Source organism: Filicampus tigris, chromosome 11 (genome assembly GCF_054856515.1).
Source record: "Filicampus tigris isolate MCC_2025a chromosome 11, RoL_Ftig_1.0, whole genome shotgun sequence".
In the NCBI taxonomy this organism is placed as follows: domain Eukaryota; kingdom Metazoa; phylum Chordata; class Actinopteri; order Syngnathiformes; family Syngnathidae; genus Filicampus; species Filicampus tigris.
In genome coordinates this window covers 23,038,821-23,065,547 of record NC_141227.1, presented here as the reverse complement: position 1 = coordinate 23,065,547, position 26,727 = coordinate 23,038,821, and the positions used below count along the sequence as shown (strand labels likewise).

The following is a 26,727-nucleotide window of genomic DNA, read 5'->3' as shown; positions in this document are numbered from 1 at the left end:
TCGACAGTGCGCTTTATAATCTGATGTGCATTATGTATGGATGTCAAACCGAAGTTGAAGTTTGACTCATTTACTGTACTGGTTCGTTTCCCTTAATGTGCATTAATGCGCCTCATATCCCAGTACGGCCTGTATAAGGAAACTTCCAAAAATAGACCTGTTCATTGAGACTGCACCTTGCAATCCGGTGTGCTTTACAGTCCAAAAATAAATTGCGTTTTTTTTTTTTTTTTTAGTATTTGTCCCCCCCCAAAAATATTTTTAAGTCTGCATTTAGCATTTTTATTGTATGTTTGTATTTTTCACATTGTCACATTATTTTTACTTAATATTTCTGTTATTTTTTTCGATTTTGTTGCATTTTTTGCTAAAATGTGGGCATTTTTTCTCACAGTTTTTACAATAGATGAAAAACAAAAATAGAGAGAAAGAGAGAAAAAAAATGCTGGACACAAAAAAAAAAACCTGAGGGGAAAAAAATACTAAAACAAAAAAATAAGTAAATCACAAAAATATTAGAAAAAAAATACAGAAAAACCCCAATATTAAATATACTTTTTAAAAAGTATACAAAATATAAAAAATTAAGAGTGGGGGGAACGACTCTCATTGGATTTATATTTGTTAAGCACCGTACATCCAGTGACATTCTGTTGCTCTTAATTATCAAACGGAAGCATCACAGCAGGAGGTGGCGTGCGCAATGCATTCAAAGGACCCTGTGAGGAGTCCAAGCGTCTTCATTACCTTCGAGCTGCTTCTCGACTCTTCTGAGCTCAAGTAGCACGGAGGAGATCTCCTGCACAAACAAGCAGCGACAACACAATCACTTGCCTCCTCATACGCTCTACTCGCATTACTTCTGAAATTTCAAAGAGTTGACGAGGCTCGAGTACCTTGTTGGTGGACTTCAAGAGTGGTACATCACTTTCGGATTTCAGTTTCCTTTCAATGTCCTCCCAGTTCCTGTCCTGATCCTTGAACAATATCCTGGACAGCAACAACAGACAGCATCAGGATGAAATCTTATTGACTCATCTTCATCAAATCCAATAATAATGAGAGTATAATAACCGGATTTTTCCTGCTGTTTTATCAGTAGACTGTCTGATCTTGGTGGACAGCTGCGAGACTGAATGGATCAGAAGGCTGTCCAAAACGGCCTAAAAGGACAGAGGAATACAAGGCGTCAACAGGCCGTGCGTGTCTGCCTCATGGGGGCGCCGTGCGTGTGCGGGTTCTCACCTCCTCTCGGTTCCACGTGCGTCTCCTGAGCGCCCGGGGCTCCTGGCCTTCGGGGGCGCGGGGACGGAGCTCCACCGGCTTGCCGTTGATCTCCGGCATCTTGGCGCCTTCGATGACGGGAGGGATCTTGCGGAATTTCAGGCTCTCGTCAAACACACGATCCACCAGCTGGCCGCGTGAAGAAGAAGTAGTTGGGGGGGGGGGGGGGGAAAGAAGAATTTACATACAAAAACAATGATAAAATATTAGATGACAAATACAAAAAAGGTGAACAAGAAAAAATATATATAATATAAGGAAAATACAAACAAAAAGTACAAAAAAAAGTTAAAAACGAGACAAAAAATACAGTAAAAGCTAATAATAAGATGAAAAAATATAGAAAAAAATACGACCAAAATAAGACAAAAATTCAAACTTTCATAGGAGATGAAAGATACAAAACATTAGAAAAAAAAGGAACAACGACTAGATGGAAATGAAACAAGAATGACAAAAAAATGTTGGAAAAGTCAAACGATACAAAATTAGATTAAAGAAAACCGAAACAGAAATATTACCCAAAAATACAAAACTATGACATGAAAATTACAAAAACTTTAACAACAAAACAATAGCTGAAAAACACCAAACTAGACAAAAGGCATTAATGAAAAACAAACTACTGAACAAACGAGGAATCAAAAATGTCATTATTAAAATAAGCGTTGGATGAAAAAAGAGGAAGAAAATACATAAATACTAAACAAAAAACAAACCTCAGACAAAACAAATACAAAAAAAAAAGAAAATACATCAATATTATTCAAGTACCAGTAATTGAAACAAAAACCAAAAACAGACAAATATTTTACAGGTACAAATTTGAGAAGACCCCCCCCCCCCCCCCTCCGAACAATATTAGATGTTGGTGAATCATTACTTGCAAGGATGTGAAAATGGCACACCGATAACTCCAATTTCAATTGGTGAGAAATGGCGTTCAAAGGTGTTTGAACGTGAATGTGAGAAAACGCAATGTGACGGATGAAGCACAGCACACCACGAAAAGTGAGAAGAGGATCAAATCGGGCACCTGTCTCATGCTCTCCTGCAAGTCGGGCCGCGCGGGGCGCGCCGGGCCTACCTCTTCGCGGGTGTCGACGGCCGAGCCCGGCGTGGTGGCGGTCGTGCTGGGCGCCGTGTCCGACGAGCTGACCGAATCGATCTTGCCGGCCACGTCGTGGATCTCGCGCGCCAATGTGGCCAGGTCCTTAGCCAGGTCCTGGCTGATCCTGCGCACACATGGGAACAACCTGTTAACCATCAGACAAGGCCATTTAGAACATCGTCAAAAACATGCAGCATTCACTTCTGAGTAGGGCTGAACAATTCATCAAATTCAAATCTACATCGCAATGTAGAAGGAAAAAAATATATATACATGGGAAGAGGACCTTGAGAAAAGCACCGACATTAAATTACAATAATGAGGGGGGGAGAAAAAAAGCAATTTCTCAAAATGGTTCAGCCCTACTTTGGAGCATTTTCGGAGCGGATCAATACCTGGCAATCTCCTCGCTGTGCGCCGTCCAGTCTCTGATGTACTCGTCTTGCTCCTTCATGCGATGTTTCAGCACCACTGCGCCCACCCCTGGCAGTGCACTCGAAGAGCCCGTTCCTGAGCCGGAGGCCGGGGCGGCGGCGGCGGCGGCGCCGGGTCGGGAACCGCGGGCTGGCGCGGGGTGATGCGGCCGCGTGTGGGGGCGCCCCCCGTGCTTCGAAGGGTTGCGGCCGGAGCCGAACTCTTCCTCCGAGGTGGACGCGTACTCGGGCGGCAGGCGTCGCCAACGGTTGCTGCTGGACACTGGGAAGGCGGACACGTGGCGCTTTAGTCTCACTTGTGGCTATTTATCACCCCAAAGTACTCGTTATTCATGAAGTTAATAAATAAGTCACAACTAGGATCCTACAAATAAATTCTACTTCTGAATGTTCAGTATTAATTCCTCTTGGAAAAATTAAAAATGGAGAGCAGCTGAGTGAAGCAAAGTGTTATAAAATGAAATGAAAATAAAAAACAAATTGCAGCAAAAAAAATAAATAATCCAGCACCAGCAAACAACCGCATTAATGAAGCTGCCTGCACCAAGATGGCAAGTAATGGTGTCTTGAATACAAAACTCCACAAGGGGGAGCTATATTCCAAACCCCAATTACTACGGTATTCCTACTTCAATGTTGAAGTGGCAAGAGTGCAAGTAGAGCATTAGAGCCTTCATCACAGTTTCACGTGATGGATTTAAAAGAGAATTGACTGCAACACAATGCAAGAACCTGGGTCGGCATCTGGACACTTCATTAGGTACACGCACATAAAAACCTTTAGTGGCTGTAGCTTGCAGTGGCATCATAAAATGACCCCCCCCCAAAAAAATTGTGCTGACCCTTGTGCGTGTCTAAATTAGGAAACTACAAGCAAGAACACTTAACTCAACCAAGATTTACAATCCAATTATATTTCCATATCTGCACCTATTGAAGTGGCCATTGATTGTAGCACTACCAGCAATAAACTCTTCATCACAAATCTCTTTTACAATCCTGTTCAATGCTTTAAAAAGGTTTGGAGTCTTACAGAAGCTGTTTTTGTGGATGCCGCCCAGGTCTTGACACGCGCACGAACACACACACACACTCCTACAAGATTCTACAGTGCAAGTACAGTACCAACAAGTTCTTCATCTGTGGCAGCGCCGCCAGGCTCTGGATGAGAGCTCTCTGGACGATGAAAACCAGCGTCAACTCAGCGTCACAACTCAACTCAACTCAACTCAACGGGAAGGACAACAGACAAATGTGGCCCGGACGTCAATAATCCGCTTTGGTTCTTCGGTGTGCTTCCTCACCTGTGGGAGAGCAGTACCCGACCGCGGTGGTCTTGGTCCTGGCCTCGTTCAGCTTGGACACGCTGTTGGCCCTCATCCTGGGGGTCAGTTTGCTCTCGGTGGGCGTGGACGAGCGCAAGCCCAGACGCAGAGCCGTCTCGGCCGAAAGGCGCGGCGAGGCGGCGGAGCTGCGCGCCGCGGCGCACTCCGAGTCGCTGCGGGCCGAGATGGAGCCCAGCCGGTTGCGACGCGGCTGCGCCAGCATGTCCAGGCGCGACAGCCCCCCGCGGCCGGAGGGCGGTTTGGAGGTGGAGCTGGTGGTGGACACCTCAGACGCCACCGACACTCGGTCCGCATCGGCCAGATCCGTGTCCGAGGTGTCCCCCAGTCGGGCCCGGCGGAGGAGGGAGGCCCGGGTGGGCCGCGGTTTGGGCAGCGCGGCCTGCTTGCTCAGGGAGGACGGCGTGGCGGCCTGGAGACTCCGGTGGCTTTTGGAGGAACCGCCCGTGGCGTTCTTGGCAGACCTCCCGTCGTGTTTGGCGTCCAGGCCGTATCCGGAGTACGTCTCCTGGTCTGATGACAGGATGTCAGAAATGGGGAAGGAAGAAGTCTGGTCGTCGTCAGTGAGATCCAGCGACGGTTGGCGCGCTCTGGAAGAAGACGGCTGAAGCGAGCGGCGCGCTTCAGTCCGACCGGCTGCTTCCGCGGTCCTGCTTTTGGCCTTCCTCTCCAAGCGGTCCCGGGCGCTGGCGGAGACGCTGGACTTGGACGCCGCCGCGCTCATGTTGCTCTTCTCCCGGTGCATGCTACTGAGCGAGCGTCGCTTCTGCACGCCGCCGCCGGCCTTCCCCTCGGCCCCGGCGGCCGCGTGACTGGCGGTGCTGGCCGTGTCCACGTCCGACTCGGGCGAGATGGAGTCCGTCCGAGGGCGGAAGCCGTAGCCCGAGACCTGACTGCTGATGCTGCTGCTGGTTTTGGAGGTTTTTGGCTCCAGCTTATTTTCGTCCCTCAGTTTGGCCTCCAGGAAGGCCATGACGGCTTCGGTGTCTTTCAGGAGCGTGGCCGTGTCCATGCTTCCCACCGAGTCGCTGCGCTCGCGGCTTCCGGCGCCGCCTCTGTTGATGCGCGGGATAAGCTCGGTGGGGACGCCGGCGCTGGGCTTCTCGATGGTGAAGCTACCTTGACGCACCAGAGGCTTCCCCGACTTGTCCCCGCCGTCTTCATCTCCCTCCTTCCTTTTCTCAGACCTCTTCTTGCGCTCGGCACTGCTGGAGCTCCGCACGGCGCTTGGTTTGCGTTTGCCGGTCATGTCGCCGTTCTCCGCGGGAGGCGCTGGAGATTCCCCATCTCCCTTGTTCTCCTTCTCCTGGGGCTCCGTGTCCTGCTTTTCGCCGATCTCGGACCTCGGCGTCTGAGATTTGCCGCCGCTGCGGGGGTGATCCGCGGGGAGAGGGGGGAGGGTCCTGCGCTTGCGGTCGGTCAGACTTGACGAGGATTCGCCGCGGTTGAGGGGCGCGCCGGACTTCAAGGCGTCACACCCTGAAAGGGTTGAAGGCAGAATTTGCTGACTTGAGTCAGAGCTGAGACAAGCCGCGTGAGTGGAAAGCTCCACCGGCGGCGCGAGGTCAGCGCGTAGGCGTGTACCTCTTTCTTTGTCCAGGACAGCAGCGGTCTCGGCTCCAGAACCTTCCGGATCGGTCCGGGTGTGGTTGGCAGCCAAACTGGCCCACTGGGAGACCCAGTCGGAGTCCTTCTGAGGAGCATGAAGAGAGAAGCGAGATAATCAAGTGCGAATGCGCAGCGGCAGCAGATGGTGAAGTGCGTCAGCGTTCATGTATAGTGTCGTATGTGATCGGATGTCACACAACGAGGCGCTTTCCTTGCCTAAAATGGAACGCAAATCCCAGCTCGTATGTAGACAAGACTCACTCTTGTCAAATTTTGAGAAACTTCACCTCTGGGGTACGTGAAAGCAAACTATGAAATGGCTTGACATTCTCCTTGGGGGTGTGGGGGGGGACAGCCAAACATCTAAAAACTTGCCGATGCTGGTGCACACTGGCCCGTTTCTTCTTCTTCAACGCTAGCGCCTGCAGGGCAGACTGTCTTTCGGTCGCGTTAGCGGGATCTAGGTCACTCTCAGGGAGGGCACGTCTACTCCCACAGACGAGTTGTCCAGCCGTGGGTGTGACCGCGACTCACATTTCTCGAGTCCGCTACGGCTCTTTGAACGGTTCACCCGGAACGCGCCTAATGCGAGAGCGCCACCGAAACAATCGGTGATAGGAATAGATCGTTTGCAGTGAGCTCGGACAGAACGAAAGCGCTCTGAGGGCGACGCAGGCCAGTTGTACACCACAATAATACCGGACACAAATTGAGTGGTAATCAAACAAAAACAATGATTCCATTCTTACCTCCTTTTCTGTCTCTGCTTCCTTTCCTCTTCCCTCCCCTTGGAGGTTCGATATGGAGGAGTCGTGGTTCTGCTGCAGCCCAAATACCTACACATAGAAGCGTCCAATGCTCAACGTCACTTATCTTCATCACATGTGAACCAATCGGGTCGCATTAATGGTCAGTGGGCTGTTTGGTGGCCCACTGAAACACTACTGACGGATCATTATGTAAGTCTATTGAGGGGCAAAAAAAAAAAGAAAAAAAAAAAAGATGTAATTTAGTTAAGAAGGTAGTTGATACCATGGCAACAAGGACATCAAATCAACTGAACACAAAAAGTAGCAGGAGATACACTCCAGTTGGAGTCAGCTAATGATAGGCATTATCATTGCAGTTTTAACTGCACAGCATTACAGCCCAATAATTACGTAAAGTACGTCAAAGTTGGCTTTCCAGCGCAAGTGACTTCTAGCTATTTAGCTTCTAGCTTCTAGCTAGCTTCCCTACCTTGTCTATCATGCGTCGGGCCTCCTCCTCCTCCGGGTTGTTGTTTTCCAGCTCGATGGTGTAGGTCCCGTTATCGCTGCGGTCGTCCCCCGGCTCCCGAGCGGCCGCTTGCCCCGCGATTGAGGGGTCCTCGCTGGGGCTGCTGGGGCTGCCGGTCGCCAGCCCCGTGCTGATTGAGCTCCGGCCCACGCTCGGGTCTTCCGACCTCTGCTTGAGGAGCACGCGGGCCGCTGTGGGGGCGCCTGCAGCCACTGTCGCAGAAATTGGGGCCGGGACTTTACCTAGAGGGAATCCAAACAATTTAGAAACACAAAAGGAGAAAATAGCCGTTGAATATTTTGAAGGGGATCAAATAAATACAAGATCATGCACAGAAAAGCAGTGATGCAACAATGATGCCATAGCATCACCTCAAAGCGGAAACACACAGACCCCTCTCTGATTTCATCCATATTTCTGTTTTCAAGCTTTCAATCTGAGTGGCAGGCGGTGCACATATTGAACATGAATGAAGCTTTGCGAAACCTGCTACGAAGACCATATCCACTTGAATATATTGAATTTTTGACAAATCAATCTTTCAGTTGTCAACACGAATCCTATTTCATTGCGTTTGCCGAGCTCTAGGACATGTTACTCAAGTGTTCCTATTTCAAATGCAAGTCCAACTTTTGGTACACCCCTCCCGCGCGTAGCTGCAGAAATCAGTTACCTGAGTCTGAGGCCGTGGTAGCCGAGGTGGAAATGCTGAACACCTTGGGCTGAGAGGGGGGCTGCGGACACAGCCCCTCGCCGCCGGCTGCGCTCAGCAGCGGTGCAGTCTGGGAAAAGGAATACGAGCGGCGCTTGCGGGGGTTCTCCTCGTCGTAGAACTCGATCATGAAGGCCGTGCGGCTGCCGCCTGCTCGGGAGCCGCTTGCCGCGTTCTCACCGGCCGCTCCCGCCCCTGATGCCGCGTGGCCGTGGGCGGCTTTGAGACGTTCCTCGAGGGCGTGGCGCCGGCTGGCGAAGCGCAGGCCCAGGCCGTTCTCAGAGTCGCTCTGAGTGCCGTCTTCGTGTTTGCTGCCTGCAAGGACGACAAGTGACACTCAAACATCAGCAAACGGTAATTCACCCCACTCCTCACAACAATTAGAATTGCCTATACTGTCTTAATAGTTTAACAGTGAATACACCACACAATGCCAAGCAAGAGGGGGGCTGGAACAGAATAATGGCATTTCCATTTGATTCGATCACAAACAATGATTTGCGAAACGAGTATTTTGAATTACAAGCGTGGTCAGACTCTCTGTAACATGCACTAACAACCTAGGCTAAACTTAGCTCCTCTACTACATCTTTGAAGAATCTAGAGGTATCACTTTAAGCACTTCCTTGCCACCAATTGCAACTTTTTTTATGAGCCAGGGCTTCGCACCACCTCGAACATTTTAGAGTGCACAAAAATACACGCATAGTTTTCGAGTGAACAGCTGAGACAGGTGCCACAGGAAACAAAACGCAAACAAGTGAACGGCAAACTGCGACTAAATAGGGGTTCACTGTACTGCAAGTGTGTGTTGTGGGAAGACTGAAAAATTCCTACAAGTTTTAAGCTGTTTGGCTTTTTTTCCCCCTGCAATTTACATTGCTACCGTGTCCCATTTGGATGTGTCATGGCAGGCACGGTGACAGGCTGGCCCAGCACATGCCCACTGGCACAAAGAGAGAGATAGAGTGAGAGAGAGACGGGGGGGAGGGAGGGAGGGCATCGGCAGAAGAAGCTGACAATGAGGAGGCGGCAGCGAGGGGGGAGGAAGGGCTTTGGGGATGAAAAGAGAGGAGGGGGTGCTGAAAGGAGATTTGAGAAGCTCGGGGGGGTTCAGGAAAAGAGGCTATGTCTGGTTTTAAGGATGCAAGAAAACGACGGTGTGAGGGGGCTCAATGTAGAGTTCTGACATTGCAGCAAAGAGGACCTCACGAGTCAGCGTCTCTCTTATAAGAATGTTGGCATTAAAAAAAAAAAAAAAAAAAAAAAAAAGTGTAATTCTTTCAAAACGTAAGAATGTGTAAAGGGTAAAGCAGATGAGCTGATAAACAAATGCCTTTTATTGTTTTGTCCGCCCGGGCAGACAAAGAAGCTGATAGTGGAGAACAGAGGTGTCGCTTATGCCACACGGGCGCTCTGCACTGCTTGCCACCACGCGTCACGGTGGCCGCTGCCCACACACGCACGCACACACAACACATGTGCAAATACACACGTACACCAACAAGGTTTTTCATGTGCTGTCAGAAAACACATTCAGCATTCGTAATGCTTTTCTTGTTCCGACTACTCTCCACCCTGGACAATGTCAACACCTGGACTGACCCAAAAAGACAAGCTGTGAATGCTTGCCAAGGGCAGGGAGAGAACATGCAATCTCCATACATGCTGCCCAGAAAAATGCTCCCCCTAGCACACATTAATGCACAAAAAGGATGAATGAGTAAAAATGCCCCACTCGAGACAAAATCTGGTAGCTGTTCATCTGCTCTTGTTGGTCTTCCATTATTTTATTATCATTTTTTCCCACCATTTTATTCCATTATCAAACTGTCAGTCCTTACAGATGTGTCCGGAGCTACTTGCCATCAAGCTAGTCTGACATTCTTCTGACAATCAAAATTGCTTCCTAACAAGAAAAATGCCATCCTGAGATGACATGAATCTAAGAAAAAAGGATACATTTCCATTGCCTCAGCGGCCTCTGCTCGGTTTGTGAGCACACAAGATCCACGTGAGAAATGATTGACAGGTGCCCTAAATAGGCTCCTGGAAGACTTACTTCCACACGCTCCCACATCCGTCACGGTTTAAGTGCAATCCTTGTCGTGTGGGCCCTTGCCATGGGCTGCTTCTTCGCCTCGTCTACAACTGCTGCATCATCGCCTCTCTTTCCACCACATGGCAGCCCAGGCGACTAACCTCGTTCTACTTCTTCTCTTTGTCCAATCAGCGCCGGCGTTCTTGCAGCGGGCATCATTGGGGGGAGGTCCGTTCACCGCCCACAAACTCCCCGACATCCACAGTCAGCAGCATCCATTGTCGGTTTTCTATCCGCCTGTCTTCTTGTCAAAACAAGCTTGTCCATCTTCATTAGTCGAACTACACTTTGCCAGATTTTGATACAACGTTGCCTCCACTTCAGCAGCTTCCAAACGTGAAGACATCTCGCAGTCTCCAAGTCAGTTAGTTAGCAAACATAGGCACCAATTAGATGAGACACGTGTCAGCCACCTGACATGCATGTAGTGCAACCCCCCCCAACCCCCGCCCCCCATGTTGAATGAGCATTCCTACTTTTTCCATTTTCATCAGCCGCCTGTCTGTCAGACGACCCCTCCCCCTATACCTCATCATAAATTGGCCTCCATTTAATTAACCGAGCAGTAACTCAGACGAGGAGCAGGAGTGTTTCTGCGTGCCTTTCTGTCTGATTGGTGCCGTTTCCCCTCCCCGCCGCAGTCGCTCACCTTTCAGCCTTTTGAGATGCACCGGCACGTCACTCTTGTTGCTCTTGCTGTCGTCCTCCGTGGACTCGCCGCGGATCAGCGTGGGGTCGTTCTGCGCCAGCCAGTCGGCCACCTTGCTCTCCGACGCCATCATGGCCGCCTGCAACGTGCTCAGGTCCCTGCCCCCCGCCCCTCCGCCGCCCGCGCCGCTCCGCTTGGCGCGGGACCTGTGCTGGCCGGGCATGAACTTTGAGACGTGGTCTTTAATGGTGACCCTCCCCGGGGAAGTGTTGTCGAACTCTATTGTGAAGGAGGCGTGGCCTTGCGCTGTGGAGAACACGTCGTTTTTGTTAGAGTGTGAATATAGACACTATGTAGATAAACATTGGCAAATAATCATTTTGCGTTTGTATGCTTTCCACTTTGGGGAACAGTTTTGTTCCCACGTCTGATATGAAGTCTTGCCAGAAGAGTGCAAGGAAGTGAAGCTAACACTTCCTGTAGGTGTCATTATCATGTACGGTTGCACGATATTGGAAAAAGATGTGATATGGATGTTTGCCTATAGCGATATCGATATTATTGCGATACACCTAAAAAAAAAATACCACTTTTATTATCTCGTGAATGAACCAATTTTATTTCACGCGGCAAAATAATGTTTTCTTAGCCAATTAACTGCAATTCCCCCAAGATTATGTTCAACTATTGAGTGGCAATGGGCATTAAGTTTACAAGTGACTGGTCCAATTCCGATAAAAAAATACAATTCCATAAGAAAATGATTGCATGTCTTTGCGATATGCATATAGCATAGGCCATTATCGTGATATGGATATATTGTGCAGCCCAATATTTCTCTCCCGACTGCGCTTCGGTGGGCAAAGTATGGCAGCGGCTTTGACGAATCAGAATGAAAGCATGCGTGTCTTCACCTGCACTGCTGTGAGAGCCGGTCCCCTCCGTGTCCTTGGTGGGTATCTCATGGATGCCGTTGGTGGTCACGTGATGATTTTCCTTGGTAGGGATCTCCATGTAACCTGGGTTGTGGCCATCTTCTACACGACGAGCCTCTTTGCCCTCTGTGGATTAAAAAAAAAAAAAATGTTGAAATGTGCGCAAGTTCAACTGTTGGCACGACTAGAAATAAAGTACGGTTCTTCATCTGTGCGCGCTTACTGTCGGATACATCATCTCTCAATGTATACTGTGTGTACAGACAATTATTTTAATCATATAACATCCAAAATGTGGCTTCCGTCTTGCTCCTCCATAAGAAAAGAAACCTTTGGTGCCTTTTGTGTGTCTTACATGTGTGGACAAGTGAACAGAGAAAGACATGCTGGTGGACATGCCTGCTTTGCCAGCGGACCAGGGTGTTGGGAGGAGCAAAGCAAACCTCAGTGGGATGTAAATATGATAAATGATGCTCTCGCAAAATTAGAGGGGCCATCTGCTTCATGCTGAGGAGTATTTGTGGCATCATACGGCTGTGCGACTTTAAGAAGCAAACAAACTGAAACGGAAGCATGGAAGCGTATACGTAGTGAGGCAAGTCTTTCAGGCGAATGTGACGCATGTTTATGGCGTGCCGAAAGTTTGGAACCGCTCTGTAGGCTGCATTTTGCCACAGTAAGCCTCTTTGGGGATGAGTGCAACTTAGACTTGATGATGCTAGCGATGCTCAACACGTAGCAATCAAACAAAAAGATTCCCCTTTTTATTTGAACTGTTTGTGGAACTGGGATGAACTGGCTTTTTTTTTTTTTTTTTTTGTATCTGGATCATTTCATAGATAAGCATGATGCATTGCTATCCAATAAATAATTTGCATTAGCAAATGCAAATAAATCCTTCAGTGGAATCGTTCTAAACAAGCTACAGCCCGGCTTTAAAAGCATCGTAAAAACAATAATAGACTTAGCATTCATCAAGCTCTGCAATATGAGCCTACAACAGCATCTGCATGCACAGTAAACGTAGAGTTAAAATGGCAAACCTTGATGTTCGCTTGTTACCGATGCATACAGAATCCCGAGGAATTGCTTGAGAATTTGCGTGCGCTAAGCTAATGATCCGGAGAGGTCCATTTGAATTCTGTGTGTGTGTGTGTGTGTGTGTCTGTGTGATGGCAGGAATGGGGGAGCTGCTTGCGCTGCGGCATAACCCAATCGGGCAAAGGGACAATACATGAGGAGGAAGAGCAGGGGGGTAGGGAGCTCCGTCAACATTCACAGCCTATTCACAGAGGAAAGAGAAAAGGACGCGCACAAAATCAACAAAACACACACATTCGCACTGAGAATCTGCCCTCAATCTGTCTCCCCATCTTCAATTCACTTGGGTTCAAACATTGCTTAAGTCTATTGGAGCAGACAGACTGAACAAGTTCCTACAGTTTTCAAACACAAAAAAGCGTCGCGTAAAGATCTTTTCTGCCCCCACCCTCCCACACACACAGTAACACGCGGCCACACTTAGTCAGCCACACTCACCTACTTCTACGGCAGATGCCGACGATCCCATTCGTTTGCACCAGTCGGATACTTGTTGAAAAAAAACAAAAAACAACCCCAAACACCACCAAAACTAGCTAAAATCCATCCGGAATCTGCAGGAATGCCAATAAAACCAATCCGGCAGCTGAAGATGCTGGCGCAGTATCCATCCAGATGTGGCGAGAGATTTGAGGCCGCTTTGGGGTAACCCCTCGCCCCCCCCCCTTACGCTCTAAACCAGTCTGGCCAAACTGATTTGATATTGCTAAGCTCTTTTACCATTGGTGCAGTCCTTAATCCTGTTACTCTGGCTACACAGAATCAGTTAACATGACCTCACAGTCAGATGGCCAGCCACACATACGTATATAGCTAGTTCTGTGAAAAAGCCCCTTTGTGTGCCCTTGAATGTACATCACAATGCACACACAAACACACTGTCTGTAGGGAGGGGATATAATTGGGCATCGTGTCGGACTGTTTATACGCTATATGTGGCATTTTAATGATGGTGAGGTAAAACCAGCTGTGAGATGTGAAATTGAATGTGGGAGTAGACTCCATATGTGGACACGTCCTACCTGTGAGCTCGTGCTTTTTGACAGACGTTTTGTTGTCCTGCTTGAAGGAGTTCTCGTCATCTGCGTCCCCGTAGCCCCACCACGCCGGCTGGCCGTACAGGGGCGTCCCGCGAGGCAGCGCTGCAACATCGACTGGAGACAGCATGGGCACGCACTTTAATTGATGTACTGTGGAATGTGCAACATGTTTTTTTTTTTTTGTACTTTAAATAGTGCCACCCACAAAGTATTCATGGTGGCATGTGTTTTTTGGGTGTGAGTAGTAGTTCCTGTCTGCTGTGTTGGCACTCAATTCACCAATCTACAGACCATTTACAAGGGTTTTGGTTTTTTTTTTGGGCCCAGGGATCTCTTGGGGGGAGACATTTTTCCAAAGACCACCTTATAATTCTAACGTCCATTAAAACATTGCTACCATGTCAACCCTTAAATGCCATTGGAATTTAAAAAACAGTTATGATGAATTCATTTTTTAATTTTTATTTTAAGAAAAGTAGAAAAGTAGTGATGCTTGAAAATAAAGTCTTAAAAAATTTCATCCTTACAAGAACAAAGGCATTTTGTCGGGACAAAAAGTCAGTCTTGCGAGAATAAAGTTAGGTTCTTTCCCAAAATAGTCATAATATCATGATGCTATAGTTAAAGTTTAACAAGAGAAGAAAGTCCTGAATTTCTTGAAACAAGTGAATTTCTGAAATACTGTACAACTTTAGTCTTGTAACATTCCACTATTTTATTGTGGAAACGACTTTTTTCTGTGAAAAAAATAGTCTCAAAAAGTATACCTTTTGCTACCGGTATTTAAAAAAACAACAACTTGATGCCGGGATGCTAGATTTGCGTGATGATAATGTCACACTTGTGTACAAGCTTTTAATTGAGCTAAGATAGTAAGAAAATGAAACCTTGAATTAGCAGCAGCGGTTGAAAGAAGGCATCTGACGAGCATCCATTTGTAGTAACCTTTTCTGTTTTACGTCGGACAACATAAAACAATGTGAAAAAACAAGCACCCAAAGATTCACGATTATTACATTATTCTTGAAAACAAATCCTCGTCCTTCACCTCCTCTCCACCTAAGTGCACCTCATCCTGGCTTAATCACACTATAGCAGGATAATTATGGATGCCGCCAGCCAAATTGCCTGCCATGTGTGAAGGTCCTTCCTATATAAAAAGAAATTGATGTCAAGCGCAAGCGTTAAAACCTGCGTGAGGCCTTCATTATAGTAATTCCAGAGTACGTCTATCGAACCACAAGAGGGTCTCATTTGACAGATGGGCAGACATCAAACTGAATATGTACTTTAGCACCGTTCCCCAATGTATACCGCATGCTCTCGTCTGTGATGGCAAAGATGCGTGGATATAAAGCAACGCTGGCATATGACTTTGTGTTACGATGGCACTCGAGTGCCTAATCTCAAATAATAACGCAAGCTCCATGTGGGCTTATTTCAACATCTGGAGCTTAAACAGGACCCCTGCTGGTGAGCGATGTCTATGATTATGAACGAAATGTTCTCATGATGGAACAAAGTAAGTGCATGTTGGCAAATGAGGCAAAGCCCCTCATCTTGGCGACCACCTACACCCCCACTGAGATTAACCCCAGCAAGTGTTTGTTTGCTTAAAGGAGAAAGACACCATAAAACACCTGGACAGTACACTAGCCATTTGGAATTGAGTGTTAAAAGTGTGGAATCTCAGGGGTGTTTCCACTATTTTGGAAAGGAATATGGCCAATTCATTCTTTTTTTCTACACAATAATACAAAAAAAAGTGATAAAAATGTTGTCGTGTTGATATGAACCATAATAGCGATTGAAAGACACAGCGTTTATGTTTGTTCCCACTTGCCAAAGAGGTTTTTGCTTTCTTCTTTGTCAGCATGATTTCATCAAAAAAAGAAGAAATAAAATAAAATCCTGCAGCCAATATGGGCCCATTGCCAGTCACTTTTGGTGCAGATTGCCTTAAATTTCTCATTAAATAAATCATGATTTTTAATGGGAAAAAAAAAAAATCTGGCCTATGCAAGGATGCCCTTTTAGTTTGTTCCATGTTTGTCTCTTGTTCTCACCTCCAATCCTTTCTTCTGTTTTGGGAGCGTCCGCGGGTTTTGGTGGGGGCTCTTTGGAGGGAGAGACCCCATCTGTTGTTGTTTGGCCGGGCCTGGGGGTGCCGCCACTGGGAGACTTTGGCGTCTTTGATGGGGTCTTAATGGGGGACTTGCTTGTAGTGGTTTCACCTTTGGACGGCTTCTTGCTCAGCTGGAGGCCACTGGTGAATTTTTCATGCTGCAAAGGGAAGATGGGTGGACAAAAGGACTGGTAGATCTCTTCTATGCAGGTGGAAGTGTGCTGTGAGCTCACCTTGAGAGCCTCCTCAGGCACGGTGAGCTCGCCTCTCTCCACCGTGAACCAGTTGGTATGTGAGAGAGCCAGGTTAAGGAAAACAAACAAGTACACATATAACGGTCGCACCAGATGCATGTGTCATTTCCCTGAGGAACGCCAGTGGTAATGACATGATGAACCCATGCGTGGATGTGTGGGGGTGCGTCAAGGATATCATATCCAAACCTCAGTTTGTCCTCCAACTTAAGGGTGATGTACATCTGCTCTTGAATGCGGACATCGTTTACAAAGGTCTGTGGGGAGAAGACGCCGGAAATCAGAGCTGGACTACGCATTATATTTCATTGTGTATCCGTCGACTTGTCTTACTGATTTATTTAGACCATTTTGGTTCTGGAAAGTCATTAGAAATGGAAACCAAAGGGAAAAGTGACACACTAGATTCAACTGTGGACTACTAATCCCTGAATCCTTTTTTTCTCCTGTTGTGTACCACAAAGCAAACCATCGCAACTGACATGCTAAAATGATCAAAGTCAATGTGCTCCACATGGCAGTAAATGAAGCGCAGCAGTGAGAAAATGGCCCAAACAGACGCTACAAATCTCCTGAGTCAGCAGCCGCAAAGTTCCCTTCAATCCATCCAAACACGTGAATGGTCGGTGACAAAGCAGGAAGCGCCTCTGACTCGGACTTCCTGTCGAAGATCTGCAAAGGATGTGAGTGACTTGCTGCGTTTGAGTCCGAAACGGGCGCAACGGAGGGGGTGGTAATCACTGCACATGACTCAACACCACATGGCAACTGTAAACTTGCTTTTTGTCAGTGAGAAATCCTATTTTTCACACAGGTGAATAATGCAACATTAAAAGTATGTCAGACATATTGTAGAGGCAACCAGCCGCACTCGCAATTACACAATCAGGCAATTTGAAGTCTTCAGTAAACAGAATATACAGCGGGTATAAAAAGTATACACAGCCCTGTTCAAATGACAGATTTTTGTGTTGTAAAAAAAATAAAATAAAATACCAAAACTTTTTCCTCATCAATGTTATGTGTGTACAACTCCCTTGAAATAAAGATGGAATCCTTCAGGGAAAGTAAAAAAATAACTGAATGAGGTTGCAAAAGTGTGCAACCCTTGTTATAATCACATGTGGCTGAGTTCAGAATTAATCAATCACATTGAAACATTCACATTAACTGGAGTCAGCACACCATTTAGCGTGCCTCTAATGAACCACAAATCATTTTCAACTGTCGTAGGAGGCTCTTCCGGACATTTTTTGTACATATGAGCGGAAGCCTGAAGGTTTTGTGCTAACACCGGCTGCTGTTTCAAACTGTACATAATCCTTTGCATCTTGTCTAAGGCTTCAGGTTTCAGACAAAGAAAAACAGCCCCTAAGCATGATGCTGCCACCGCCATGCTTCACTGTAGGTATGGCGCACTTTTGGTGATGAGCAGTGCCACCTGTGCACCAATACAGACATTTTGGAATTACGGCCAACAAGTTCAGTTTCATTTGACCATAACCCCATCTCTCAAACACGTGGGAAAATGTAGCACGGTCCAACGAAACCAAGGTTGAACAAAAACCACCTGACATTTGCACTGGGGTGTGTAGACTTTTTATATGCACTTTGCATGTTTCTGGAAACAATATGGTCTCTTATTAACTGATGAATAGCAAAATAAAGGTATTGCTTTAGCATCTTGGTGCCAAGGAACTATGTTGACGCAAGGAGAGGAAATATACAGGCCAGAGCCCTGTCTAATAGATAAGTAGTGCTTTCTCGCCATATCAATTGTAAACCTGCTCTCGGGGTGGTCGGTTACTTGCAGATTTTCACTATTCGCAGGACGTCCAAGCCCCTACTCCCTGCAAAGCGTGTGTGAAACACCTGCACACAGTCAATCAATAGCGTAGCAGGTCCCAAGGCTGCCTCTGTGTTGCAATGGTGTCTGACCCTTTAGTTTGCCTAATAGATTGTGAGCTATTCCAATCATTGAGTGAACATTTGTGACATTAACATTCAAAATAGACCTCGGGTCGGATCGATGAGGTGAAGACCATTAGTGGGTTCTATTGACTGGCGAAAACGAGTGAACCTTTCCGCATGAATCTGAGTCTACCAGCATCCCCGATCCTTCATGAGTCATTATTTGTATTCTGAAGTCCTCTGCATGTTGTGTTTGAGACACTCACCCCATTCAGGCTGCCCAGGTCCTTGACCTTGTGTTCGTCTGAGCCGGGCTCGTAGTTGATGACGGCGTGCTGCTTGTCCACACTGCGCGACTGTAAGGGACAAATAAAACACGGCGTAGGCAGTTTTCACATGAGGGTTGAAAAATTGTTCCAGGTCGTTGAGTGCAAATTGTTTATCGGTTCCTGTTCACATGATGACTCTGCATGACTGAAGAATGGAAATCATTTCAGACCAACCATTTGAAGGCTGTGTGTGTCAACATATTTTCTGGGGAAGATTATGAAGAATGCTACTATTATTCCTCGGAGCATGTCAGGGTCAGATGGAGAAATGCTTTCAGGTTTCAATGCCATTTTGAGATTTGCTTTGCATCACTGGCATAACGTAAGGAATTCCCAGCAGCATATAAGACTCACGCCTTTCTTTTCCCCATCTGTTCTCCTTCTGAGATAGAAATGTCTCGGTAAGCGCTGAAAAGCACAAGAAAGAAAGCCTTGAGAAGCACCTCTAGCGAGCCAACCATAATACAGATTACCTTAGCAAGATTAGGCTGGATCAAAGGGGATCCAGTCGGATTGAGCAGCTTGTTTGACCTCACACTAGGATGGAGCCGACTGTTGTTGCCACGCACGGCAGTTGGCTCAGTAACACGTACAGATGTGACAAGCAACTCCGCTGCAAAGTTTCAGCTCGTTAAGACCGGCGTACCTAATGCCAGTTGTCTTCTAAAATGTATTTGGTGCGTGACAATAAGATGATACGCTTGGCTCCTTGGAGCGGTCACGTGGACAAGTGCAAGAAACTTGCACAAGCGTCCAGCCAAATAAATGTCCCAAAAATCCCAGCCAACGTATTCACACTAACACAGAGCAGCAGGGAATACGGGTCAATAGACACTGAGATGACCTTTTTACATGCCATTGCATCAGAAAAAGAGGGAGATTATGGCAGAAACAGACTGTGACAGCATTCAAGACAGCTGGGATAAGAAACACGGCAGCCTTCTTTTTTTCTGTTTTCGTTGGCTTCTGCAGGATTGCACAAACTACTCAACCAATTTTTGTGAAACTGTGTGAAGGGTTGAGGCATGGAAAGCCGCTCCTTGTTTTTTTTTGGGGGGGGGTAGCAAGCCTGGTATAGCTTTTTTCATGCCTTTTCAAATATTTTGTTGAGCATTTTTGAGATTTTGTTTTTACAATGTGATGACATTTTGTCGACTTTTTTAATTAACATTTTATAATATTCGTGCAGTTTTCATCTAATATTTGTTCCTTTTTTTTTTTTTTTAACTTTTCTTCTTTTTGAATATTTTCTATTGCAAGACTATGTTTTTGCAATTTAATATTTTTCATCTACTATTTTGGTGGATTTTAATAATTTTCTTGAGAAATGTGTAAATATGTTGCATATTATCGCTAAGGCTCATTAGCATGTGCGAGTGAGACTCCATTTAGTATATGCCTAGCATATTTTAATATGAGCAATATTCTAATACGAACTGATAACTGTGAAACACATTTAGAAAAATTCATTAAGTTGGGTGACTCATAAGTTGAGGTACCACTGTTTGTCAATGTGACAACAGTGATAAATGATGAAAAAGGTAACATTTCCACCAGACATGCATTGTGTGGTACAAAACTTGAGGTATAAAATCACGATGGCAGAGAGCGCTCCAGCTTGGCACAACAGAAAATAAATTGAATCCAAATATCTGCCCCACTTTCTATTAATAGAGCAATGACCACAAGTATTCACAAGCTGGCAGGCAAGAAAGCCTCTCTTACGGCTCCCATGGACACTGACTCAGCGTGCATGTAAACATGTTTTGCTAGTGCAGGTGTAGCAAGCACGCCACTTCACTGGAGTGTACAAAATCCTTGCCGGCGTGGGAAAAAACTTAAAGGGATACTTGACTAATTTCGCAATTTTCAGCAGTAAAAGGTTAATATTTTGTCCAATAATGAATTTATAAAATTCATTATTTTTGATGTACAATTAACACCTTTAAAAGCGCATTTTGCCATTTACTGTTGTCGACTGAAAATGGCATTACGTGTCGAGGGCTCAGGTAACAACCAATCACGGCTCAACTAACGTTCACAAGCTGAGCCGTGATTGGCTGTTACCTGAGCCCTCGACACGTGATGCCATTTTTAGTTTGAAAAAACACGTTGTCAAATTCGTTCTAGGCAAAATATTACTCCGGAAAACTACAACATTAGTCAAGCATCCATTTAACACGCTAAATCCTTACGTCCTTGCAGTTCAAACAAGGTAGGGTGTGCATTGTCCTCACCTGTAGCATGAGCTCGCAGTCGTCCCGCCCGACAAAGATCATCTCGCGGGGCAGTCGGTGGCGATTCCCCCCGCTGCTCACCAGGAACCACGAGGTGACGCTCATGTCTGCACCGCTGCAGCTGCTTGTGCTACACACCTACAAGGAAGGGGGACAACATAGAGACAAGAAAATCCCATAATCTGTGATTAAGTGCAACTTCACCTTACTCATAGGCAAATGCCCGTTTTAAAATTGATGCAAAAATTTAAAAAAAAACATGGCATTTCATCTTATACACCTAAAAGTGTTGTCTACCGTGTCTGTAAAGTATCTCCATACGGCTGACATAGCTCCTACCCGGAGAGGGTAGATGTCAGGCTGGTAAAGTGGTATCAGAGCAATTTTGGACAAGTACAGATGTCAATCGGTACATTAATGGCACTGACGCCACACATTTTTCTATATTGCGGTTATTGAAGTTGCCTACTCTACTCGCGCAGCTCATCAAAAATAGTAGCAACGGCTCTCCAAACTACAAACATGAAAATAAACATGTCGCACTGGAAATGCCTGCAAATAGACACGCACAAGGCACCCTACCAAGCGTAGACGCAAGGTCCATCACATATTTTATTAGGCAGGTGGGTGAAAGCTGAAGAAGGCAATCGGTTCAGATTTCAAGTACGGTTTATAATCACTCAAAAAGAGAATGATACATGAATATAAAGACGACATTTGCAGGACGGCTGTAGCGTATCAGATCAAATCGAAAGAGCTTCTCATCTCCTCTGCGCTTGGCCGGTAGGTGGAATGAGAATGAGCAGTGCTGCAAATTTCTGCAATACGATGCCTGGCTGAGCAGCCCACTCCAAGCCGGCCTGCATGACACATCCTCACGTTTTCTCCTCCTTTCACCCTGATCACTGCCAGATGTCGGCGGAGGAAGTGATGTAGGAATGTTGGCCGGCCGCCCCAGCAGGACAGTTAGTTCCCCCCTCACCAGCACCCCCGCTTCCCTTCACTTGCGCTGGAAAGGAGGTCAACGAAAAAACACGCTGACTGGCAAGTTAGCTGTGCAATAAGCGACTGAAAATAGCTTATTCTCGCTGCGGCCAAAAAGAAAACATGTTTATCATAGGCGGAATTGAAGTCGTCTGACTGGCTGCAAATCACAGCACATGAAAGGACATTTCCGTTATTGAATTTTCCGCTGCGTTGTCACAAGATGGCGGTGAAGCAAAGTTGACTTGCGACTGGAAGAAGACAAGGGCACGAGTTGCACCTTCGGTTTGGTCCAGGGTTGAATGCTGCTCCTGATCATTTATTTCCATTTGAAGCAGGCACTGAAATAACAAGCCCGTGTGCGAAAAAAAAGTGCCAAGAAAGGGCTCGTCAAAGTGAGAGTTAACGATTAGTGAGCTAAGCCCGTGTTCACTTGACCTCATAAGTACTTGGTATACCGACGCAATAATCCCTCGGGTAAAAATTCTAATCAACTGCAGCCTCACAACATTTGCAACATGAGGGAACCGAGGCAAGCGATACCTTCCAGGATGTATATTTAAGCTTTTTCTGACGTAGTTGATACTCAAGACTGGAATGAAAACACTGGAATTTACTGCAAGAGTTGGTGTTTGACTTGTTTTTGCCATTTAAAGTGGAAATCAACCCTAACGTGTTCTTTCAAGACTATGTTCCCATCAGGTCCACTAGTTGAAACATGGCATTCTGATTCATATTGCATTTGTGGAATATGAGTTAAGCGGCAAAATCCACCCCGTTTTAGCCATCTCAGGGGGCGGCCATTTTGTCACTTGTGTCGACTGAAAACGACATCACAACTGCTCACAAGGACCAATCACGGCTCAGCTTCAGAAAACAGCTCAGTCGCGATTGGTCGTTACCTGAGCAGTTGTGATGTCATTTTCAGTCGACACAAGAGACAAAATGGCCGCCCCCAGAGATGGCTGAAAACAGGTGGATTAACAACTGGTTAAGGTACATTACAAAAAATAAACCATTCAGTACGTGTACCCACCCCCACGTTAGATTTTGCAGGTACACTGAATGAAGTGGTACAGTAGTGCCTCACCTCCATTTTGTGTAACTGTACCAGCAGAAGTCATGCTGGTGCAAATGAAGAGTAATGGCCATTTCGTGCTTTCAGCGGGAATTCCCCAAGCCACACACACTGGGGAGTGAAAGGGTGGGATTATTCCGAGATGACTGAATTCTTTGTGTGGATGAGCTCAGGAAGTAAGAAGAGCGCTTCCTGTAGACGGGTGACACTCATCTTTGTTGAGCTTATTGAATTTAAAATGAACGGCAAACCGTTCAAGTCCTCAGAGTAACAAATGGCGGAATGCGCATTCAATCACAGAGATTTTAATCATAATTTCAAATTCAAGGACTCATGGCCCTGACAGATGCCGCCTATTTGTGTCAATCGTTCTCTAGAAATCCGTGTCCTCTTAAACGGTCAGTCGCGGACACGCAAACGGGCGGAGGGAATGATGTCACACGGGAGTTTATCTACTACAATAAAAGGTTTGCAGCACAACACATGGCGTCTGCTGAGCACACTCGGGTGACGCAACATGCGGCTCTTTGGCCACTTTGTGGCTCAGCATCATGATCACTTGACTTGCACGGTTGGCCAATAACACGCAGGCAATAAACCAAAGGCTAACAGACACCATAACGCTTAGTCCGTTTGCAGAGGTCCACAGCATCCACAGCCCCAAAGACAAAAAATAATTCGCTGGGCAGCAGAAGGTTTTTTTTTGCCGGGCAATACGCCAGACGCGAGTCAACCGGAAAAGAAAAAAAAAAATCGTCTGTACATTTAGTACATTTATTAAGCAGACTTTGGTTCTCTTCACCTTTTTGTTTCTTTTTAGACATTTAGGTACGTTCTTTTTTTTTTTTTATTTGGTGCAGTGCACTTTAATTAATTAATTGTTCTATTTTTAAGCACAGTGTTTAATGTTCAAACTGTGCCCAATGTTACAGGGGCTTGCGATACTTTACTTTTTCGTTCAGGAATAAAAACTTCAGCCTACTACATAACCGTTTTAATATTGGCCATCATTGTAGTACTTGGAGAACTCAAGTCATCTATAAGGTGCAAAGTTGAACAACAACTGGGTTTAAACATTTAAAACAGAAATAATTTGAATGGCATCGAGCAGTTTTAACTGCATTGTAAAAGGGCACCTCTGTAAGTTTTGGCTCTGGTTAATGGTCCTGACAAGTTACAACCCAGAACTGAAAAAAAAAATAAAAAATAAACATGATGTTTTTGTTTACGTAAGAAGCTCCGTGGTTTTAAAAAGTGCTTTCTTTGTTCGGTCGATGTCAACAAAAGGACGGAAGGCACCTGAAGGCATGAGTAAACAGCAATTAAAGGTAAAGCCTATCGATGGGCGCCAACCATTGAAAACGCTGACCTGGGATCAGTTAGGGCTGTTTGATCGAGTCCACGATGTGAAACAGCGCACAAAGAGATCGTCTTTGTGAGCTCGGAGAAAAAAAAAAGTAAAAGAAAAGACTAGCCCAGACCCTGAGGGGCTGCATGTCCCACAGACCACAAAACAAGGCAGCATTAAAAGACTAAACAACTAAACAATCTCTGGTCAGTCAGTCCGTCAGACGGATGGACGGAGCTATTGTCATCCCTTGAGGCTATTGAAGACATACACACAAAGAAAGCATCAGTACAATCAATAGCTTCTCTTTCAGCAGACCAAATGAGAATTGAAACATTTAAACATTGCCTTTTAATTATATGTACCCCACTCATGTGGATCCTTGCAGAATTCAATGCTAGCTAGCCAGTACGTTTGAAGTGTTTTTCAGAGGCGCACCATATTTGATGGGGAGTTGCATTAATAATACAGTAGATGCTGCTTTTCTGTAAGCACTTCATTAGATTTGACAGTTGCAGCAGTTCAACAGATCCTTGAATTACACTGGCGTCAACACAGAGATCAATTTGAGGCTGGCTAAGAGATTTATGCCTGGGGACAAACCAGTGTGCTCCTTTGTCAGTCTTACACCTCTAGCATGTGTGCATATTGCGGCATAGCTCATGTGTGTTATTGCGGCTGTCCCATACGCGGCGACCATATGGCACTAAAAGGCAGTCAGTCGCACGAGCAGTTGGCGAAAGGAACAAATAAGCACATTTGATTTTCACTCTATTTAGCCAGCACCCGTTTGTTTCCCTTGCTTCATTGTTATTGGAACACACAAAAACACACACAAGTGCAAGACACAATGTGCCACATGCTCTGTGGCCTCTGCGCACCTCACGATGACCCACATATGGAAATGTGCCCCTTCGTGGACATGAACTGTGCAGTAATCCACCACGACAGACAAGCACTTTACTGATGAGGTTAATGAATGGGCGGAAATCGGAGCCGCTTATAAAAAGATCGCCTCAAAGTTCAGGTAAAAATTCACTTTCACACTAAGGGCAGAAGTCAGTCGTTTGCCTTTTTCCCCTGACATTGCTCCATTTAAATTGCAACACTGGCAATATCCCACCTGAGCGCTGCATTAGTACCAGACATATTAAGGCGCGGTGCAGGTCTTATAAGTACACACGCCCGTAACCTAAACTTGTAACCTTCCAAGCCTTTGTATGATCGCAAGTACTCACCAGTGCAGCGAGAGGGGAAACTATCAGTTATTTGTAGATATCTGGCTATTGTAGATCTGGCGAAAGCTTTGAAAAGCACTCCTGGCGCGGTACAGGCCTCTGTAATATCCAACCTTTCCAGCTGGCACATGCATCTAATGTCCTTTTCATCAAAGTGGGATGGCAATTCACTTGGATGGTATGTTGACTGATAAACGCTACTATCATCACTGCTCTCCATTGTAAATCCTTTGCCTGCTACTGCGACTACATTGACAGCATGGCAGCGGAATAAACAAATGCACGCGGGGATCAGTCAGGTCACGTCCCAAACACGATCCGGGGATCTGCCTGTACCGCTCCTCGTCGACACCTAAACCACTTTACAAGCCTGACATACCTTGCGGGCAGGTGGAGCAGGAGCCATGTGGAGCTACTCAAGGTAAACTTGGAAGACAACTCTTTTTTAATTTTTTTTTTTTTTAGCCGCCTGCAAATTACACTGTGCAAAACGGATGATAAACTCTGGCTGAGCAAGCTGCCCTCCCGTCACGACGGCAAGTTGTAGGAGGCTCGGGGATTTCTGATGAAATGCTGATGTCACACATACTGAGAGACCTGGGAACGGTTTTACATTGCAAGAAGAAAGGCATCTCCTTTACGATTTGATTATATGATGTAATGGCACGGGCCATACTTTTTCAAAACTGTTTAGAATTTGACATACAGAGCAGTAGTACTAAAGGCCGTGCAACTGAACAGCCAAAGCAACACATTTTGTAGCCAGTTTCAGTTAAATGCGACACTACACGCATATAAACGGCCTCTTTGAGTCATGGCCAAATGTTTGGGCTGACAACAAATAAGTCACTCAAAAAGCTGCAAAATATTACTCACTGCTTGAGCAACACTGGCGCCATCTGATACTTCTTCAACAAGAACAGTGGAAAGATCTCAAAGCTCATCTCACAGCATTCAGACAATAAACCAAGACAATGAATGGGACACATACCCTCGAGCGGACGCTTTCTTTTCAGAGCATGTGATCACTTCGTCAAAGTTCACGCTGTACTGGCGTAAAGCATGGCAGCAGACAAAAAAAATAAATAAAAAAAAGGGGCGCACTCTCACAATGCGGGGCAACGTCAACATTAGCATAACAACCAGAATAGAACTAGAAACACTGCACAAATAAGAGATCAATATCTGAATTACTAAACAAACAAAGTAGGACGGGGGTGCGTCACACCCCGAAACAGATGTGATGGTCACTTGCGATTTTTTCTTTGGTTTCATGGAGTTAAATGCAGGAAAAAGAAGTGGAGAAACGCCCATGATGTTCCATAACAAGGAAGCTCCAAATATTTGACACTGCTGACTTGCCAGTTCATCACAACTGTGCAAAACATGTTACAGAAAAGCTACATGACCTTCTTGAACATTTTCGACTCGGGCAGAAGTGAGAGTCGCTGTCGCTATTTTTAGTCAAGGAGAAGCTTATCAAGCCATCAGTTCTACTACCTCAAGCCAAATTACATTAGCATATACTGTGGAAGCCTCCAAAGCCAAGGCAACATTTTGGGGGGAGATATCCCTCAAAAAGTCAAAGAAAACATTGTGTGTGAGACTTCAGCTCAGTAAGCATCGG

The 26,727-nt window shown here is 46.0% G+C and overlaps 1 protein-coding gene across 1 annotated transcript in view; it reads right to left on the bottom strand.

The window, feature by feature from the left end:
* The window catches only part of cep170aa (centrosomal protein 170Aa), a 31,976-nt gene that overhangs the window by 2,608 nt on the left and 2,641 nt on the right, over positions 1-26,727 (bottom strand). The window contains exons 2-21 of the mRNA XM_086045688.1: positions 20,453-20,590; positions 18,153-18,242; positions 16,154-16,232; positions 15,955-16,013; positions 15,663-15,879; positions 13,579-13,710; positions 11,435-11,581; positions 10,521-10,826; positions 7,732-8,085; positions 7,020-7,300; positions 6,530-6,616; positions 5,757-5,865; positions 4,134-5,651; positions 3,955-4,005; positions 2,791-3,091; positions 2,321-2,540; positions 1,246-1,413; positions 1,075-1,163; positions 897-990; positions 748-799 (exon numbers count right to left, since the gene is read on the bottom strand). Of these exons, the coding sequence (XP_085901814.1) occupies positions 748-799; positions 897-990; positions 1,075-1,163; positions 1,246-1,413; positions 2,321-2,540; positions 2,791-3,091; positions 3,955-4,005; positions 4,134-5,651; positions 5,757-5,865; positions 6,530-6,616; positions 7,020-7,300; positions 7,732-8,085; positions 10,521-10,826; positions 11,435-11,581; positions 13,579-13,710; positions 15,663-15,879; positions 15,955-16,013; positions 16,154-16,232; positions 18,153-18,242; positions 20,453-20,557 (4,459 nt within the window). The 5' untranslated portion in view covers positions 20,558-20,590. The remainder of the gene's footprint in view (positions 1-747; positions 800-896; positions 991-1,074; positions 1,164-1,245; positions 1,414-2,320; positions 2,541-2,790; positions 3,092-3,954; positions 4,006-4,133; positions 5,652-5,756; positions 5,866-6,529; positions 6,617-7,019; positions 7,301-7,731; positions 8,086-10,520; positions 10,827-11,434; positions 11,582-13,578; positions 13,711-15,662; positions 15,880-15,954; positions 16,014-16,153; positions 16,233-18,152; positions 18,243-20,452; positions 20,591-26,727) is intronic.